A 17,920-nucleotide genomic window follows, 5' to 3' on the forward strand; every position below is an offset into this window, starting at 1 on the left:
TTCACTTAAATGCATCATTAATGCATCCCCTCAATCAAAACACCTGCTACCTGAGTGTGTGCTTATCAGATGTCCTCTAAAGCTTTAATAAGCCCTGCTAATATCACTATAAACAGCAAAAAAGAACCATCGCATACAGCTGTCTAAACAGTATCAATGGAGTTCTCAGAGATAGTGCTCTCCAGTTTTATCCTGATAGTTGTCTTCAGCTAGATATACAGTGTAAGAGTTCCTGCCTTTCTGTTCTTTCTTTTCCTATCAAACTTCATATAGTGATCATTTCATTCTTGTACCCTCAAGTTCAGGATTATTTTGTTTTCTCTTACCCTGCTTCTAGCAGGTTTCTAAAACTCTTAATCCAATAGTGCTTCCTTTTAGGAACCGGATCCTTTAATGGGATTGTATCTAACCCTGTCCTTTTAATGCAAAAGATCTTTGATCTTGTTTACCATACTGGCTGTTCTAGTTGTTCATAAAAACTGTATCCTGGTGACTAACCCTTTTGCGAATAGTAAGATTGGGGCACTAGTGGCATACTTTTGGTAAATAGTTTTCCATAAAAATTAGATGACCATCAAAAATACCTAAAGTTTTTGCCCACAGTGTTTCTGCCTTTTATGTATTTCTTTATCAACAGTTCATTTGCTTAAGTTTTGCTCTACAGAAATCCTTGTTAGCCACAGTGTAGTCATTTGCTGGTTTCTATATTCACTGGACAACGAACTTCACAAAAACTGTTCATCTTTCCATATCAACACCTGAAAGATTGAAAATTTACCAGAAAATGTTGGGCTGGATTATAGAATATGAACATATTTAAACATATAAATATATATAAAGAAGTGGTAATAAGACACATATATCTATGCTCAGTATAAAGATCTACTCAACTAAAGTAACTGAAGGGTCCATTCAAACAACAAAGTGATTTCTCCAGATTACATTATAAAGCTTGATATCATCAGGCTATGCACTTGAAGTTCCATCCACTCCTTTGCTAATTATTATACTTGCAGTAAAGTTTCTGGAAATGATGCTGCATTTTGCAGTGCTGTCTCTTAGGTTTTGTGTAACTAGGCATCCTAAGAACCTTTCTAGGTGGTTGGCAGAATGCTGCTTGGAATTACCCACAGATTGAATAAACATAAAAAATCGTTGGAATAAGTTGATGTTTTTCTATTCTGTCATTGTTTCTGTCTAGGAGGAAGCTGAAAAGAGGTTGACTAAAGTCATGTAATCTTACATGGTGGAACATCTTACCAAAGAAATAGCAATATGTTTCTTTTCAGAGATCTCAGTTTTTAACAGACTACAGTGAATCTTGGTGTACAGCATTGGTCAGTGACTATGTAATTTAATCAGTTAAGAAACTGTGCTTAAACAAACTTAGATTTATATCCTGTGTGCTTTTAAGGGTACATGAAGTACTGTATGCTGCATGTCACTTTATCAGATAACTGCCAGTTCCCATTTGCCTGAGGCAACCAAATGAATTCCATACCTGTTAGTTCAGTCTTGCAGTGCCAAAGCTGATGGTTTTCTGTTTTACACATTAACATGTAAACATGTGCTTGCTAATTTGAGTTGACTAATAAACACAAAAGTGTGAGAACAGCCAATTCTGTGCTAGACCAGAGTAACACTCACCCAGTATTCTGTTTCTCATACTGGCCTACGAGGGATGCCTAAGGAAATGTAGAAGAGTGGGGCAAACTTGTAGCAGTGGCTCCCCTCCGCAAAACTCTCTCCCACCATTGAGAAATCTGTGGCCCAGAAACTTTTCAGATCAGAGGGAATACTTTTAAATTAAATAACCTTTTTTTTTTTTTTTCTGTAAATTTGTCTTGTCAATTTCAAACATAAAAGCTTTTAACATCTACTAGAAGCAGCTGAGGGAACTGGGGTAGTTTAGTCTGGAGAAGAGGAGGCTCAGGGGACACCTCATTGCTCTCTACAACTACCTGAAAGGAAGCTGTGGGGAGCTGGGGATCATCCTGTTCTCACAGATAACCAGCATTAGGACTAGAGGGAACAGCCTTAAATTGCACCAAAGGAGATTTAGGTTGGAAATTAGGAGAAATTTCTTCTCAGAAAGAGCAGTCAGGCATTGGAATGGGTTGCCCAGGGAGGCTGTGGAGTAACCATCCCTGGGGGTGTTTAAGGAAAGCCTGGACATGGTGCTTAGGAACGTGGTTTAGTGGGTGACATTGGTGGTAGGGGGATGGTTGGGACAGATGATCTTTTCCAACTGTAATGATTCTATGATACAGTTCTGCTGCAAGGACTTCAACATTATAACTATATTTTGTTTGAAATTAACTTTTATTCTGAACATACCATGTTTAGTTTTCTATTTATTTTCTAAAAGCATACTTAGACATTCTTCTAGAATTGTGTTTGTATCCACTAGCCACATTTTATGTTGATCATACTCTGAAGTGTACCTTGGTTCTCTCAGTTGCTGTCAAGACTTGTGTAACTGCCTCTTGAATAAGTTTGCAACTATTCCTGAATAGTCATTTGCATTGGTATAAGAAAAGAACATTACCATTCTTTTGTCTTAGCTGTCAGACTTCATGTGAGAAACAGAAGACAGTAGTAGAGCCTAAACAGGAGTGTCTATTTGGTCTTTAAGGTGCCCAAGGGTATATGAGGCACATGCCTGGCAAGTACAGCAGATAAGATAAACTTGCACACCATTGGAAGTGACAGCTTGAGGTCATAAAGAATACCGTGTCATCTAAAATGGCACTAGATACCTTTATTTAGGCATTGAATTTCTGCTTAGATGGTGCTATTCAAAACAGTCTAACTCTTATCTGTCAGTCAAGAGTTTTGAGTTCCAAATTAGCCATATTTCTTGGTGAAGGTGACAGAACACTAGCTGAAGTTTGGAATAATTATGTCATGCCAATCTCTTTTTTTTAACAGTCACATAAAATATATATTGAATATTTTAAAATAATGTTTCTTACGATTCTTGTTTAGGATGCTGGGGAGATGGTTCGGTCCTTTGTTGGTGGCTTGGAACTGATAGTCAATCTGCTAAAATCAAAGAATAAAGAAGTTTTAGCAAGTGTATGTGCAGCCATTACAAATATAGCTAAAGATGAAGAAAATTTAGCTGTTATAACAGATCACGGAGTTGTCCCTCTGTTGTCTAAACTAGCAAACACAGTAAGTAAACATACTATATTAAGTATCATACTAAACATACTATATTAAGTATCTGAGTTTCTTATATCAATCTGCATTATACCCAACTAAAAGGTTGTGACATGAGTGATAGATTTTGCAGCAGCTATTAGGAAGAGATGCAGAATTCCTCCTCCATGAGATGTATATTGGACATGAAAGCACTCTGTGGCTGGTACTAAAATTGCTGTGGAAGATGAGCTTCATTTTAATAATCACTGTTGCTGAATATTGCTCTTCAGAAATGCAGCTGCTGTATGGAAAAAGTACAAATGGTTGAGAGAGCAATAAATCTGAAATGCACAGAGAATCTCAGTGATGGGCTATATGTTAAATTTTAATGCTAATCTTACCTAATTTCCAGTCAGTCTAAAAGCACCTTTAAAATAATATAAAAATTCACTGCACTTCTTCCAAAGAGAGTAATAAGGGCTCCATGCCTCATAGTTCTCTCCAATTTTTAATTGTAGTAAATTAAAATAGGGCATAAAAATGTTTTAGAATACAGTACTGCTTTCCTATGAAATTTTTATTGTATTATATTGTTTTTAATTTATTATTTTTTTACCTTTTTCAGAACAATGACAAATTAAGACGTCACTTAGCAGAGGCCATTTCTCACTGTTGCATGTGGGGAAGCAATAGAGTTACCTTTGGAGAGAGCAAGGCTGTAGCTCCCTTAGTACGTTACTTGAAGTCAAATGATCCTTTGGTTCATAGAGCTACAGCTCAGGCTTTATATCAACTTTCAGAGGATCCCAGCAACTGTATCACCATGCATGAAAACGGAGTGGTGAAGGTGAGGTGGAAATTTTCTTATTTGGCTTGGTCAAAAACAGACCTTTCTTTTGAAATAGTTTTTGAATGCTGCTGTGTACCTCAAATATTCTGAGCTTTCTCTTAGAAAAGTTTGATTAAGTAGTGGAATAGGGAAGAGTAGTGCTAGAGTTATCACAGCCTGGTGGTTGTTGTGATGTGGACATTCACCTCTAGAGTGCTTGACTTGACTTGACCTCAGCTGCTAGTGACATTACATCAGCATTTTATCATCACAGAGAGTTGGCCAGTATGACAGAAAGCTACCTTGGAACTGAGTGTAACTGGATTTGGGAACAAATTAAAATTAAGAATGAAACAAAGGCTTAGCTTACCTGGAGCCGTTTCAGTGAGTTCTGTATTCACTTATAGGAAAACATATTTTAGGAGTAAAGCATGAGAATATTCTCCAAAGGCCTTTCTCTAAAAATATTTTTTCTGTCTAAAAGATTTCTATCAAAGTTTTATCTCACAAGTTGAAGCCAGTAAAGTTATTTCACAGGAGAGAGAAGGATTATGGCCTTAGAGATAGAAATTTTAGGAATTGCCATTTTTTGCTAATTTCTGGTGATGTGCTTTTATAGTAATTCCATCTGAGTCTAGATTCATTTTCAGTTTTTAGTCCTAGTTAAAATATTTACACCAATTAAAAGCATTTATTTGCACTTGCAGATAAGTAGGGATATACAAAAAATAGCATAGGTGCTCTCTTTTTATATTGTTCACAATGTTCTGGAATTACTATAGTATGTTAAAGGGGAGAAAAGAGACCTGATAAAAGGAAAGATGAATTATAAAATAAATGAACTTGTATTAACTCAGTTGCATCTAAGCATTTTGCTCAGGGTGTGCTTCCCTTTCTGTGTACAAGAAACTTGTATTTTTGTAATGAAATAGACAAGTGTTTGATCACATAATAGTATGTGGCTCCAGCACAGAACCAAAGTCAAAGTTTCTGCCACCTCATAACTGATGGATGGCCTAAACATCTGAGAGTGCATATGACCAATTCTCATCAAGTGGGCCAGGACAGAAGTGCATTTGTATCATAGAAGCAGGTATACATTATTAATATGACAGGAAGCAGCTACATTTTGGTCCATCGCAAGATTAACTACCAGGGTAGCAGTGGAGCTGAAAAGGACAAAGGGGTTTGGTTCAGCAAGCAGAACATGAGCCAATAGGGCACCCTGGGAGTGATAAAGGCCTGGGAGTGATATTGGCCTGTGTTAGCAGCAGCATAGCCTATCAGTCAGAGTTAGTGACTTAGCACTTGTTAAATCACACCAGGTGTCCACTTTGGGCTTCCACTTCAAGTAAGATGTGGATTAATCTGAGCAAATCCAGAAGAACACCACCAAGATGGTTGGAATCTGAAGTGCATAACTTGTGAGGGAACTGAACATGTCTAGCTTTGAGAAAGAAGACCTTTGGATAGAGTTCCGTAATAGCAACCTGCCGATATCTAAGAGAAATTTAGTGAGGGAACACAGGCAGGCTCTTTACTGAATTGCATGATAGGAAGATAAGAGACAGGGATCATAAATGGAAATTGATGTGTTCCATCTGGATATAAGGGAAAAAAAATCTACCAGGAGGGTAATATAGCACTGGAACAATTTCCTAGAGTGGTTGGGGAGTTTCCATCCAAGAGAATTTCAAGACCTGTCTTGACAAAGCCATCAGCAGTGTGAATTCAGTGTTGACCCTGCTTTAAGTAGTAGGTCAGCCTAGATGACCTCATGTGATAGCTTCCAATCTGAGTGATTCAGATCATCTGATTTCTAGCAGATGAAAAATAATGAGTGAGCTTTGCAAAACCCCTCTTCACTATGTTTTGATAGTGAAGCAGCTTCTCAGAGTACTTTATTGATCCATACCTGTAGCATATCCAATTAGCAAAAATAGCCATATCTATCATAATAGGCTTTGCCATTCAGTATGCAGAAGCAGCCACTCTATATAATGTTGATGAAACTACTTGGTCAGGTGGGTATCTCAAAAGAAATATTGGTAAAGGAATAGATACAATCACTCTGTTGTTTAGGTAGTTATGGAAATTTGTAGGATAAAGTGTCTGAATTCCACTCTTCATCATTAAGAAATGGAATATTCATTCCATGAACACAAAATTCACTTGAATTTTAGGTCTGCTCTGCAAATGTAAGGAACTAAGAGATGCAGTGTTTTCTCACCTGCCTTGAAGTATTCCAAAACTCTACAAGGTTTGACTAATCCTCCTCTGTAGTTCACATGATCTCAATTTTGGGGGAAAGCAGTTTGACTGCAAACAAAACTGGTTCCATAACAAATCTTCAAAAGGCAACTAAACCTGTTTAAGAATTAAGAGCTTAAAGAAGAGCATTAAGATGAAAACACCTGTGACCACACTGCCATGAGGGACCTGGAATAATTCTTCATTTCTTCTAAGTATTGCAATGTGCGAATGTCTTGGGAAGGATTTTTGGAAGTGATTTAGTATATAACGTTATAAGTATATAACGTTCAAGGGCCCCACTGTTGATTCATGCCATAAGCTGTTCACTTTGGTAAACTGGAATCTTCTCATAGCTAGGATGTGACTGTGAAACAAATGCATAGGTAGGAAAACACGATTCCTTAGTGCTCAGTTTGCTTATTGGTAGTAAAAATGAGCTGTGCTTGGCACAGCAATTTACCTGAAGGATTAGCTTTTACTAGCCCCCACCAAAGCAAAAATAAGGGAAGTTTGGCATAGTGTTTTCTCAGATAAATTGAGTCAAACTAATCAGATGGCTGATGCCATCTATACCAAAGACTGTCAGCCAATGCAAAGTCAAATGTACTAAGTTACCATAAACCTGAGATCTGTCCAGCTCTTCAAGTAAACTGTCTTCTGTTCCACGTCCTACTGCAGTCAGTGTGTGTAGCAAAGACTCTGAAGTCCCAGAATCACCCACCCAGTTTGTAGCAATGGGAAATTTATTATTGTAATATGAACCTTTAAAACAAGTTTGATGCTTTTAAAGTTAAAATAAATGAATTATTGTAAGAAATCCATCCAGCTAAACAAATTCTTTAAACATGTCTCATACTTAGGGCTAAGAGCTGTACGTAACTAGGTAAGCTACATGTTTTTTGTTTTTGTTTTTAATTCAATGCCTGCACATATTTCATTTTTCTGTGTGTTTGTTTTCAGTCACATTCCAGTGAACCTTCATGGAAGTGCTTAATTACAGATGCCAGAGACATTTAATCTGGATAACAAGAAAGTAATTTTACATACCTAAACAACACACTTCACAAACAGTATTTCTGTATTTTTTAATTATTCAGATATTTTAAAATAACATTTTATGGAAACTTTGTTCTGAAATAATGACTATAAATGCAGCTGTTATAAAAGCTCTATTTGTTTAAGTCTGTAAGAAATCATTAACACAAGGTGAATTGATAAAATGGGTAAGCCTAAACAGGGGGACCCCTAGAGCAGTTCCCAGCTCTTGTGTCCCGGTGCACAGCCTGGCCACATGCTGACTGCACATTGAGGCTAAACCTGGATGCACACCAGGACTCTTACATTCTGGTTTGTGCAGAAAAAAAAAAAAAAAAAAGGAAATGCAGAAGAAAGACTGGAACCACAGTATGTATGAACAATTGGGAATCAGGACTCCAGGATGTACTGCAAAATTAATTTTGCCTTTCAACTAGTATATACACATGGAGAATCCACTACCAGAGTATGCATTGAAGTTAACATGGCTCAGAGATCCATGTTAATAAACTGCAAAAATCTTTAACTCTGTTCCATTCTCCCTACATCATAAAGTGACAGATGTGCAGTGAGAGGTCATCAGACCTAGTTTTCTGAGCTGTCTTGAGATTTCTTATTGGTATAGCTTTGTTAGCATGGAGCTCAGTATTAGATTGGCCTTATTCTAGTACTATAAGGCAGTATAGACTTATTCATGTTTTTTTTTTTTTTTTTTAAAAAAAAAAAAAAAAAAAAAAAAAAGGTGTAGTTTGTTTTCAACCCTATCATTTAAAGGATGGAGTTCTCCCAAGCACAAGAGGAAAACACCTGAGACCATCTGGAACTTCTAACCCTAAATAAAGGGTGTTTAAATTAGCAGTTATCCTGCTGTGAGATTTCCAACCTTTTTCTAATGCTTATATATATTGTGTTAAATACCTGGAATAGCCGAAGAGCAAAGCAATGTAAAACAACAGACAGGCCTTTTTGTAGGATTTAGATACAAGGGATATAGCAGATCAATGAGACATAGCGGCTCCTATCTAGTGAGGATGATCATATAATAGGTGAAGCTTGGTGGGCAGTTTGAGAAAATATGTTCTGATGGACTTAAAGCAGTTTCTCCAGAAGTTCTAGCAAAATTGGCTTTGTCCAGATGTTGCCAGAGCTGAGCAGATCATTAGGCACAACATGGACATCATGACAGCTGGCCAATCCAGCAATACTTAGGAACTTGAATTGCATGCTGGCATTGTTGGAGTTACCATCAGGAATCAATTACTGGAGTTTCAGAAATTCCCAGATGGAAAGGAGAGTGGGTGGAGGAGGTTTATTAAATCAAATGGAAGAGTCAGTACAATGCTAAATCTTGCCTGATGTATTCAGTTGGTCTGCCAGGCACAGGTAAGATTAGTTGCATTACTACTCTGTCTGTGCTATTGGGTACCTTTGCACTGCACTTCTGTACCAAGATGATCACAGAATATCTGGGAGTTTTCATTCTTCTAGCCCCTCCAATGAAGGGCTAAATGAAAGCATTCTTTTGTATTTATGCAGGGACTGTTGTGTTTGGAATTTTCCATAAACCATTATATTTTTGCTTCTGGAAAATTTCTCTGGGTTCCTTTGATTTTTTTTCATCCTTTTACCAGATTCTGGTAATTTGGTAATCATGCCTGGTTGGATTAATGGCACAGCTGCTGTAGTTCTGACTTGGTTGCAGTACATGCAGACTCCCAGATGTTTCTTAGCACATATTCATGAGCTGTGTTCACATGCACAGAAAGTCTGATGCTTCAGGGAAACATTTACTCTGCATGAATGACACAGTTGCTGAGTGCTTGAACAGTTGGCCAGAGACTTTCTCAAAGCACCAGACTTCTGACTGTTCACTATGTAATCTGTATGTGAATGACACCAGGAATAAAAATATATAGGGAAACTAGTTTCAGGCAAATATTCATATTTCACATTTTTGCCACTGCTGCAAACAGTGTTTGCTAATCGCTCATGTCAAAGCAACAGGTGTATGTGCACAGCTGCGGGAGAAAGCCAGTGTTCCTAGTTCTCACCTATTCATGGCGTACCCAAAGTACAGTCAGGTTTCTCATGCAAGGCTATGTAACAAAAATGTCAGGAAATACTGGTGTATGTCAACTGCCATGTGAAATTTTGAGTGGGAAACCAAGATGATATTGGAGGAAGTTTAGAAAGGCAGTTCATGATTTTTTTCTTGTATGTTCAGTTCCATGCTCAATAGTCTTATGGCTAGGAATGGAACAATTGTTATGACCTGTGAGAGATGAATCAATGCTTTCTTTCTATCAAACACTAGAAAATATTTCCTCTTTCTAAAGTAAAAATGAATGTCTGTACTGGAAAATAAATTTGTTTTTACAAAGACCAAGTAATGACGTGGGACATTAGCACACTGGAGAAATTTTTAGACATTAGACTAAAGATCAGGCATCACCCTGTTTTCAAGATGGGAAATAGCTGTCCACAGACCAAGGAGGAAGAGAAATCCAGCAGTGTATTAAGAGTTTATAGCCAAGATAAGCAGAAGCAGGCAACATTCATCACACTTGAGTCTCTTACAATTGAGAGAAGAGAAATAGGAAACATCACAGACAACTAGAATTCTTCAGCAATCACCACATTCTCCATGGATACAGCAGAAAACCCCTCACAAAATGTAGCTGTTGCAAAGGGACAAAGATTTCTACCTGTGGTTGAGTGCCGTTGAAACCTTAGAACACACAAAATTCTCCATGAAAAGATCTCAGCTAAAAAGCACAGTTTTTTACAGGGCTGATCTTTTAAGGTGAATTGTAGAAAGTCTGTTCCGCAAGGTGCAGACAGATGAGGAAGTACAATTTCTTTAGTAGTGAAAAGATGAGTCTAAACATGTGCTAGAGGAAGAATTCAAGTCGTGCGAACATCCTGAAAAAATATTTTAATCGTGGGCTTTTCCTAGAGGCCATGTCACCATATTAAACTAATACAACAATTCTGTGTGTTAGAGCCACATTTTTTCTTGGCTTTCTTGGCAAGTTGTAGAATGGGATATGCTTTTGAAGTGGATGAGCTGGGGTGGTGTTGTATATAGGCACTTATGAAACTGCTCATAATATACCTTCTAAAATACTTCAGATAGTTGGAAAGATATAAAGAAATATATGCAAGTGAGAAACATGTAACTGAGTTTTCCTGGGCATTCTTACTTTGCAAATGAAGGAAGATGAAAGGTATTCTATTGTGAAAGTGGATTTCTGGCTTCGTTTTTTTGTCAAATGTGATTATTCTTTCTGTAAAGATGGCCTAGGGAGCTTGAATGGCTTCATCACATACAGGGTCGAGGCCAGTCTTTTATAGTGAGGCTAATGAGACTTCTGAGGAGATTATCAAAGTACAGAAAAAAAAAAAATAGCATAAAGTAAGAACAAGTGAAAATAAGCACCCAAGATCACGATGTCAAAGAAAAAAATCCATCATTCATCTTAACTGTAAATGTTTATGCTGTGGACAAACCCATCTGAAGTAGTCACCTAAGTTCCTGTAATAGTCAAGGAGGAGGAATAGATTCTTTACTGTGTTTCATCTCTCCTAATTTAGACATACATGCAAAGATAAGGCACTTCAGTCTCTTCCAGTACTATTATCTGGTCTTGTTTGTTTATAATGAGAGTGCAGGTTCAAAGATCAGATCTACACATCTGCACTGTAGATATCTGTGCTTAAAGGGGGGAATCCCTCCCCAGGGCAGTGGAGAACATAAATTCTCTTATTCTTAAGTGGACATAAATGGCTATGCATCCAGTTCATTATTAGATAGGAATGACAGAATTCTGAACAATAGCAGAGTAAGGAAGAGCTATTCAAAAACTACTTTATTCTTTTCTTGGAAAAATACAGATGACATACATTTATGATAAGATTGTGATGAAACGCTATCGGCCCAACAGTAACTGAAGCACCCTTTAAACGTGATCTAATAAAGACAGATGCTTTAACTTAGTGGATCTAACTTGAATCCAGGAATTTTGAAAAAGGTCTTTGGAGTATTAAGTCTGGATTCCTTTCATCTAACTTAGGCCACTTTTAGGTATGGAGTTTAAAGTAGTCTTAACTAAGACACCTTCTGTAGCAAATGGAAAGAGAAGCGCACCTGTAGACTTATGCTAGCTGAAAATAGATGCCCAATATCTCTGGAAGGAATAGACTCATGAAGGTTTCTAGCTTTCTCCATTGAGTATAGATAGAAAGGACCTAGGTGTCTAACTCAGACTAAACAGCTAGCTTTCAGACAGCTAAATTTGAATTAATATCCTCCTGAATGTTGATTTTCAGCAAGCTGTGCAGTACAGGGAAACTTGCAGGGCTGGAAGAAAGGTAATGTGCCAATATTTTAAAAGCCTAAATAAGATTATAGTCCCATAAACTGGACACCATTTTAATGTTGAATAATCATAGATACACACAATATGGTACTACATTGTACACTATAATACCAGAAGAGACCATTGTAATGGTCTAGTCTGACTAGCGTTGCTCATACAAACCAGACATTGCTTCAATTTATTTCTGTTTGGAATAGAGTATATCTTTTAGAAAAACACTGACTCTTTACTTAAAAAATTCCAGCGATGGAAAATCCACTGGAGCCATCAAAACTTTTTCCAGTAGTTAAATACCTTCCCCATAAAAACATTTGCACCTTATTTGTAGCGTAAAGTTTGTCTAACTTTATCTATGCCATTACATGTATGATACTGTTGCTTTGTAAACTGAAAAGCCCTATATAAGTTCTGTTTTCATCTACATTCTTATAGAGTAAGATCAAATCATTCCATTGTCATCTCTTTAATTAACTAAATGAGTGTAATCTCTCGTGGAATCTGTATCTTTTCAATTCTTTATTTTGGTGGGCCAGTTCTGAACCTTTATTTCTGAACCTTCTTTTTATTGAATATCACCATACTTCTGACCAGGATTCAATATTACAGTAGTAGTTGAATGGATACTTAAAACAGGTAAAATAACTTCCCTGTTTCTATGTAAGCTCTGTTTGAACATCAGAGATTTTCATTATTCTGTTTGGCCACAGTATTGCCCTCAAAGTTCATATTCGGCCAATTTTCTACTTTGACTGTTTGCCAGGTAAGACCTTCCTGTGCTATAATGTTGGCTTTCATGCACAGGGATAAAAATTAACATAAGGTAATATTGCTAATGTAAATCACCAGTGAATTTAGAACTTGCGAAATAAATTGGTATCTTTTTTTCAGGAGTTTAAATCAGGTTTTAATAATTGTCAATATACTTTGTAAATCTCAGATGAGTTAGCTGTCTTTTAGATATGAATAATTCACAGTTTAAAAGCAGGCACAAAATTTATTCACACATTTTATTGTTTTAGAGAGGAAAATCTTAAGAGACAAACACACTGACCCTTCCTACAATGCATATAAAACAAAATATTGCCTTCCCGCAATGGAAGATTCCATTTTTGGCAGAGATATGATTTATTAGAAAACTGAAGTTCACTGGCTGAGAGTTGAATTATGTAGACACAAATGGATTAAAATCTGTGAAAAGAATACCAGTGGTTTCAATTGTAAAGTATGAAGCTAAAAACACCTATTCTGCTTGCCAATGAATACTCTACATTTGTAAGCAGCTGATCAGATGGTACATAAGTATTTTAAAACATTCAGGGATATCTTCTCAGTGAGGTAATTTCCAGTATCTCATCTGAGAATCTCCCAGTGTTCTGACTTTGAGTAAAGTTTGTGCTTGAATTCACAACAAATTAATTAATAAGTAGCGTTATTAATTTGCCATTTATTCATTTATTTATCTGTACTTAAGAGTCTGCACACGGATGGTGTTTAAAGCCGTTGATCACAGCTGAGTAGTTTACTTTGCTGGGCAGTGATGTATAGCTACATCAGAGCAAGACCTCAGAATTCTTGTAGGGCACAAGGTGGAGGTGAATAAACAGATAGGATTGAAATGGTAGAAAAAAAAAAAAAAAAAAAAAACTGTAGAAAAATTATATTACTCATACTTGATAATTCAAGCAAAACAAGATACAAGCACTGCTAATTCGTAGCTGCAAATCAGTTGTCATGAGGAAAGTATAAATACAAAATACTGATTATAAGCTTTTTGTGCAAATCAAGGCAGCAGGGCTACCAGATAGTATCCAGTCACTCAGACATTAAGGACCTTAACTCATATGAGAACCATAGCTGGTACTATTTGCAGTTTTCTGCTGTCTACAGATAGTCAGAGTGCATTAGCCTCTGTTGAGCTCTGTTTTGTTATGAGCTGTTTTTGTTATCCAGATAAGTTCATGTAAAGATGGTATTTTGTCCTGTACTGTGAACAAGTCTGTTTTCTTCTGTTCTTATTCCATTGCATATGAGCATGTTTGGGCCAGAGGAACCATTAACTCCATAATTACAGTGCATATCTGAAATGCAGATCAGATTTTCCATTTGTGAACTGACCTTTTTTAATATTGAAAGTGTCTATCCAACCTGCCAGTGTATAGAACTGGTCTTTAGCCTTTCTCTGTGGTCTCATTCATTGAATTACTTGCACACCATAGAAATGCTTAATTTTCTTAATATTATGAAGTATCTGTAGATACTTTCCAGAATATTGGTTGTTGTAGCTAGTAGGAACTTGAGCAGGGATGCTGAAAACTAATTTAAAGTCTTTAGTATAATAAGACAGCAAAACAGAGCCTCACATTTCTGAGTGTATAATATGCTTCTTGATGTGTATACATACATGCTTATAAGTATGAATATATATATTTTTAATTAATCCATCGGATCCATTCTTGTCTTCTCGTAGTGCTATAGCCTCAATAGTTGCATGGTTGCTTTTCATTTTGTTAACTTTTATTTTCTCAAACAAGGTATAATAGCTAGAATGTATTTTCTAAATTGTTTTATGAATTAATATATGAAGTGTTTGTGCTTTTTGATTTCTATTCTTAATGGTAGAAAGGTTAATTGATCACACATAGGCTCTTCAATTCAATGTAATACTCTAATATATAAGAATAGTTTAACTGTGATTTATGAATGTTATTGTGAGAAGCAGATTTACTATTTGGAGAGTTCTTTTATACTTTCTTATAATGACTGTATTAAAGAATACATTTTCATATTTTTTACTACACAGTGCTTCCAGAATATTGGTCTTTGTTTGCTAAAATCATAAATCCCTACTAATTTTTTTGATTTTTTTTTAATGTGAAAAGACTTTCATAAGACCATCTTTGTGAAATAAATAGATGTGAATTAAAAAATATGGAAGAAAATTGCTAGAAATTTCTGCTGAAATCTTTCAAAAAACATCTCTTTGGCATAAGCCATATATATCTGAGGTTCAGAAACTGAAATGCAAAAGCACTGACACCTACTTCTTTAGAAAAAAATTGATTTGTTTGGAGGGGAGCATGGTCTGTGGTGGGAGCAATGAGAACAAATTATAGTTTTATGTTATTAAAAAAGGTTTAAGAAAATATATATAAAAAAAAAAATCCAAAATATTTAACATGTCTATACATTGATATTATCTATGTACAATACACATATACTTGCATATTCACATATTTACATTTTTTATTTCAGTTTAGAAGTATCCTCTTTTTAATCGCCATGGTTGCCTTACCCAGGCTCCACAGTTCAGGCTGGAGACACAATGTGTTTGGCACATACTCCAAGCTGGTTGGTGCCTGTTGCTTTTTGTAAATTAGTTGTTGCAGTTCTTGGATGCTAAGAAAGAGGGTACTAGATGGCAAAATCGCTGCATGACTGTTGGCTGCAGAAAGTATGCCCAGTTCTTTCACCCACAAATGTATTGATCACATCACACTTTGAAATTTCATATGCATATTTCATATGCAATTTCCATAAACTAAGTCCAATACTGACATTTTTTGTTTTGTTTCGGAAGGATTAATGATAACTGACAATGTTACATCACCACAGTTTCTGTTGTGTTGGCAGCTGCCAGGTGCGAACATTTTCCTTACAGTTTCAGCTCCAGGAAGCAGAACCCAGTAAGCCTCTACCTCCATAACAAAGCAGAATTTCACCATTCATAAAGTAGGGGTAACTTATACGTAAAACATTTTGCTTTTGCAACATTGCCAAAGTTTGGCTTCAATGTAGGTTAAGCCTCAGACTTGAGGTGATTTTTCAAAATTTCACACTACTAAAGTTTATGATACGTAGCAAGTGTTCTGTTAAAATCTGGCTGATTCCAGATGGGAACAATAAGCCGGCCAGGGGAGATCAGCTTATCTTTGCCCAAACCCTGTGCTTCAGGAGACCTCTAATTTAGTAACGTTTGGATAACAAACCTAGAGGCTGGCATAGAGCTCCTCTTGGCACAATTTAAACATCTTTTAGTCTTATAAAAAGAAGCTTGTCCCACTAAGCTGTAGGTTTGTTGGAGCTGTTTAACAGTAGCTGTGCCCTGCAGCTCTTTTAGTGATAAATGAGCCGCTTAAAATAAGTGTGATTGCAGCCAACTGTGCAGAAGGAATCATTAAAAAAAATTAAATAGACATATTTGAAGCTTAAAAATGCACAAACAAAGTATGTTAAACCAAAATATATGCTGCTTCTTTTAATGGAAAAGATTGCTACTGGCTAAGTCTGCCAGCTTCAATAGGTGTGCCAAAAAGCCAAGGAATCTGGCAGAGTCCATAGATAGCTGTTCCATCTTTCATCTATATTTCTTTTCTGTATTTATCTTGCTTTAGAAAATTCAGAGAATGTCTTTTCCTTCCGACTTGGCACTATTTCTAAACCACAGAAATACACAGAGCAGCTTCTTGCAGTTGTTTAGCTCCCTGTACCAAGTCTCATCCTTGTGACTATGTGAAATATTTCTTTATAATTTGGCAATAATAAGAAAGAAGAATATTGAAATATTTTAATATTTATGGAATAATAGCTACATTGTCAGATATTAGAATTTTGAATTCTAATAATCAGAATATGAGAGTTACTGGGCTTAATGCACAAGGGCAGAATGCCAGGTAATTATTTTTGGCATTCAGCTGATCAAAAATAGTTTCCTTTTATGTAAGGAGCTATTCAAAGAAGATGAGTATAAGAAATAATAAGAACAATATCTACACATATGCATAGATTCATACTTATACATATATATAGAGGCTGAATTGTCACTCAGGAGTCCTTAGTGGACCAAAGTATGTGTTCCATGTTGTCATCTATGAAACCGTCTTTTTTCTTCTTTTTTCCAACAGAATCTATCACTCAGTTATAATTGGCTTTGAGCCCTAGTCATTGTAATCTCTTTTATGTTGCCATTTCAAAGAGCACTCTGCACTGTCTTTTAGTAAATGGCACATCTTATTGCTGTCACTTTCAAGGTATAAATTCTGAGAAGTCCTTTTGTAATGTGTAGATTATGAGATGAGTCCTAGTGTTAATGTTTCTGTTCAGTGTTCTATATTTTGGCATAGTCTAAAGACTTGACCATGCTTCTAGGGAACATGAGCTCGATGAGGATTGTGTCACGGACTTCGGTGAGGGCTGGATCAGATTGTGAATCATAGTTGTAATGGTGATTATATAACAACCCTTTGTAAGTAAAAGCTAAAAGATAACTTCTGCTAGACACATATGACTTAATTTTATTTAAAATCTCATTTAATTTTGCATTTATCACCAAGAATCTTAATTGACTGTATTTACCTGTTACTAGTCAGTGCAGGATTTCTTGCAGCACTTCATGATAACTTTTAATCTCTGGAAGTTCTGAAGAAAAAATGAATCTTAAAGTAAGAAAATATTGGTCAGTATTTCTAGTCAATTACCGAAGGAGCCTGATATATTGCAAATTATACATTATCTTCCCATCTGGGGAATCCAGAAAGCTAGATAGTAAGTGAATTTAGATTGTACCTAGTCTACTCATTGCATTTCTGTTGAAAATAAAGGTAAAAATCAAGAAACTGTCCATGGTATAGAATTGAGAAAGTAGGCATGCGTAAAGGTACTTCCAAACTGCCATGCATGTATTACAGTTCCAACCACTGGACTTGGGGTGAGATACATAATATAGGTTCCTGTGGCAATGTGCAAGCATTAAAGATCTCCAAAACATATTTAGAACACCTAAAACCAGAACTGCCCTGGGGAGGTCCTCTCTTTCACTACCACTTGGCTACTGCCTGTCTTGATCAGAGGTATGTGGGATGAATCCAGGTTTATTTGCTCTTTTTATCTGTATACATTGTACCTGTGAAACCTGAACAAATCCAAAAGTCATTAGATTGGCTTACCTCCTATACAGAAATGCAAAGACATAGTTGCTGGACTCAGCAAGCATTATAGGCTTAATGGAGTGTGTATATATCTCACTATGGTCCATCATACTTTTGTCCTGGATTTCTTGGACATTCACTGTAGAGATAATGTTTTATTAGTATTTTGCTTCATAAAGCGTTTCATCTTCTCATCAGTTGCCATATAGTTTTATCCATGTGCAGTAATCCTCTTGTTGTTTTTAAGTGTTGGATTTACCCCTCTTGGGTTTTAAGAGGGCATTAAACAGAACTGTTCACCAAAGACTCGTAAAGAAATCAAACTGCTATGTCACAGGGAAGCAAAATCCTAG

The 17,920-nt window shown here is 36.2% G+C and overlaps 1 protein-coding gene across 1 annotated transcript in view; it reads left to right on the plus strand.

Annotated features, from left to right (window-relative positions):
* ARMC4 (armadillo repeat containing 4) overlaps positions 1-17,920 on the plus strand; it is a 90,827-nt gene that overhangs the window by 60,216 nt on the left and 12,691 nt on the right. Inside the window, exons 17-18 of the mRNA XM_035319284.1 lie at positions 2,989-3,177; positions 3,773-3,994. Coding sequence (XP_035175175.1) covers positions 2,989-3,177; positions 3,773-3,994 — 411 coding nt within the window. The remainder of the gene's footprint in view (positions 1-2,988; positions 3,178-3,772; positions 3,995-17,920) is intronic.

This window comes from Oxyura jamaicensis, chromosome 2 (assembly GCF_011077185.1).
Source record: "Oxyura jamaicensis isolate SHBP4307 breed ruddy duck chromosome 2, BPBGC_Ojam_1.0, whole genome shotgun sequence".
Classification (NCBI taxonomy): domain Eukaryota; kingdom Metazoa; phylum Chordata; class Aves; order Anseriformes; family Anatidae; genus Oxyura; species Oxyura jamaicensis.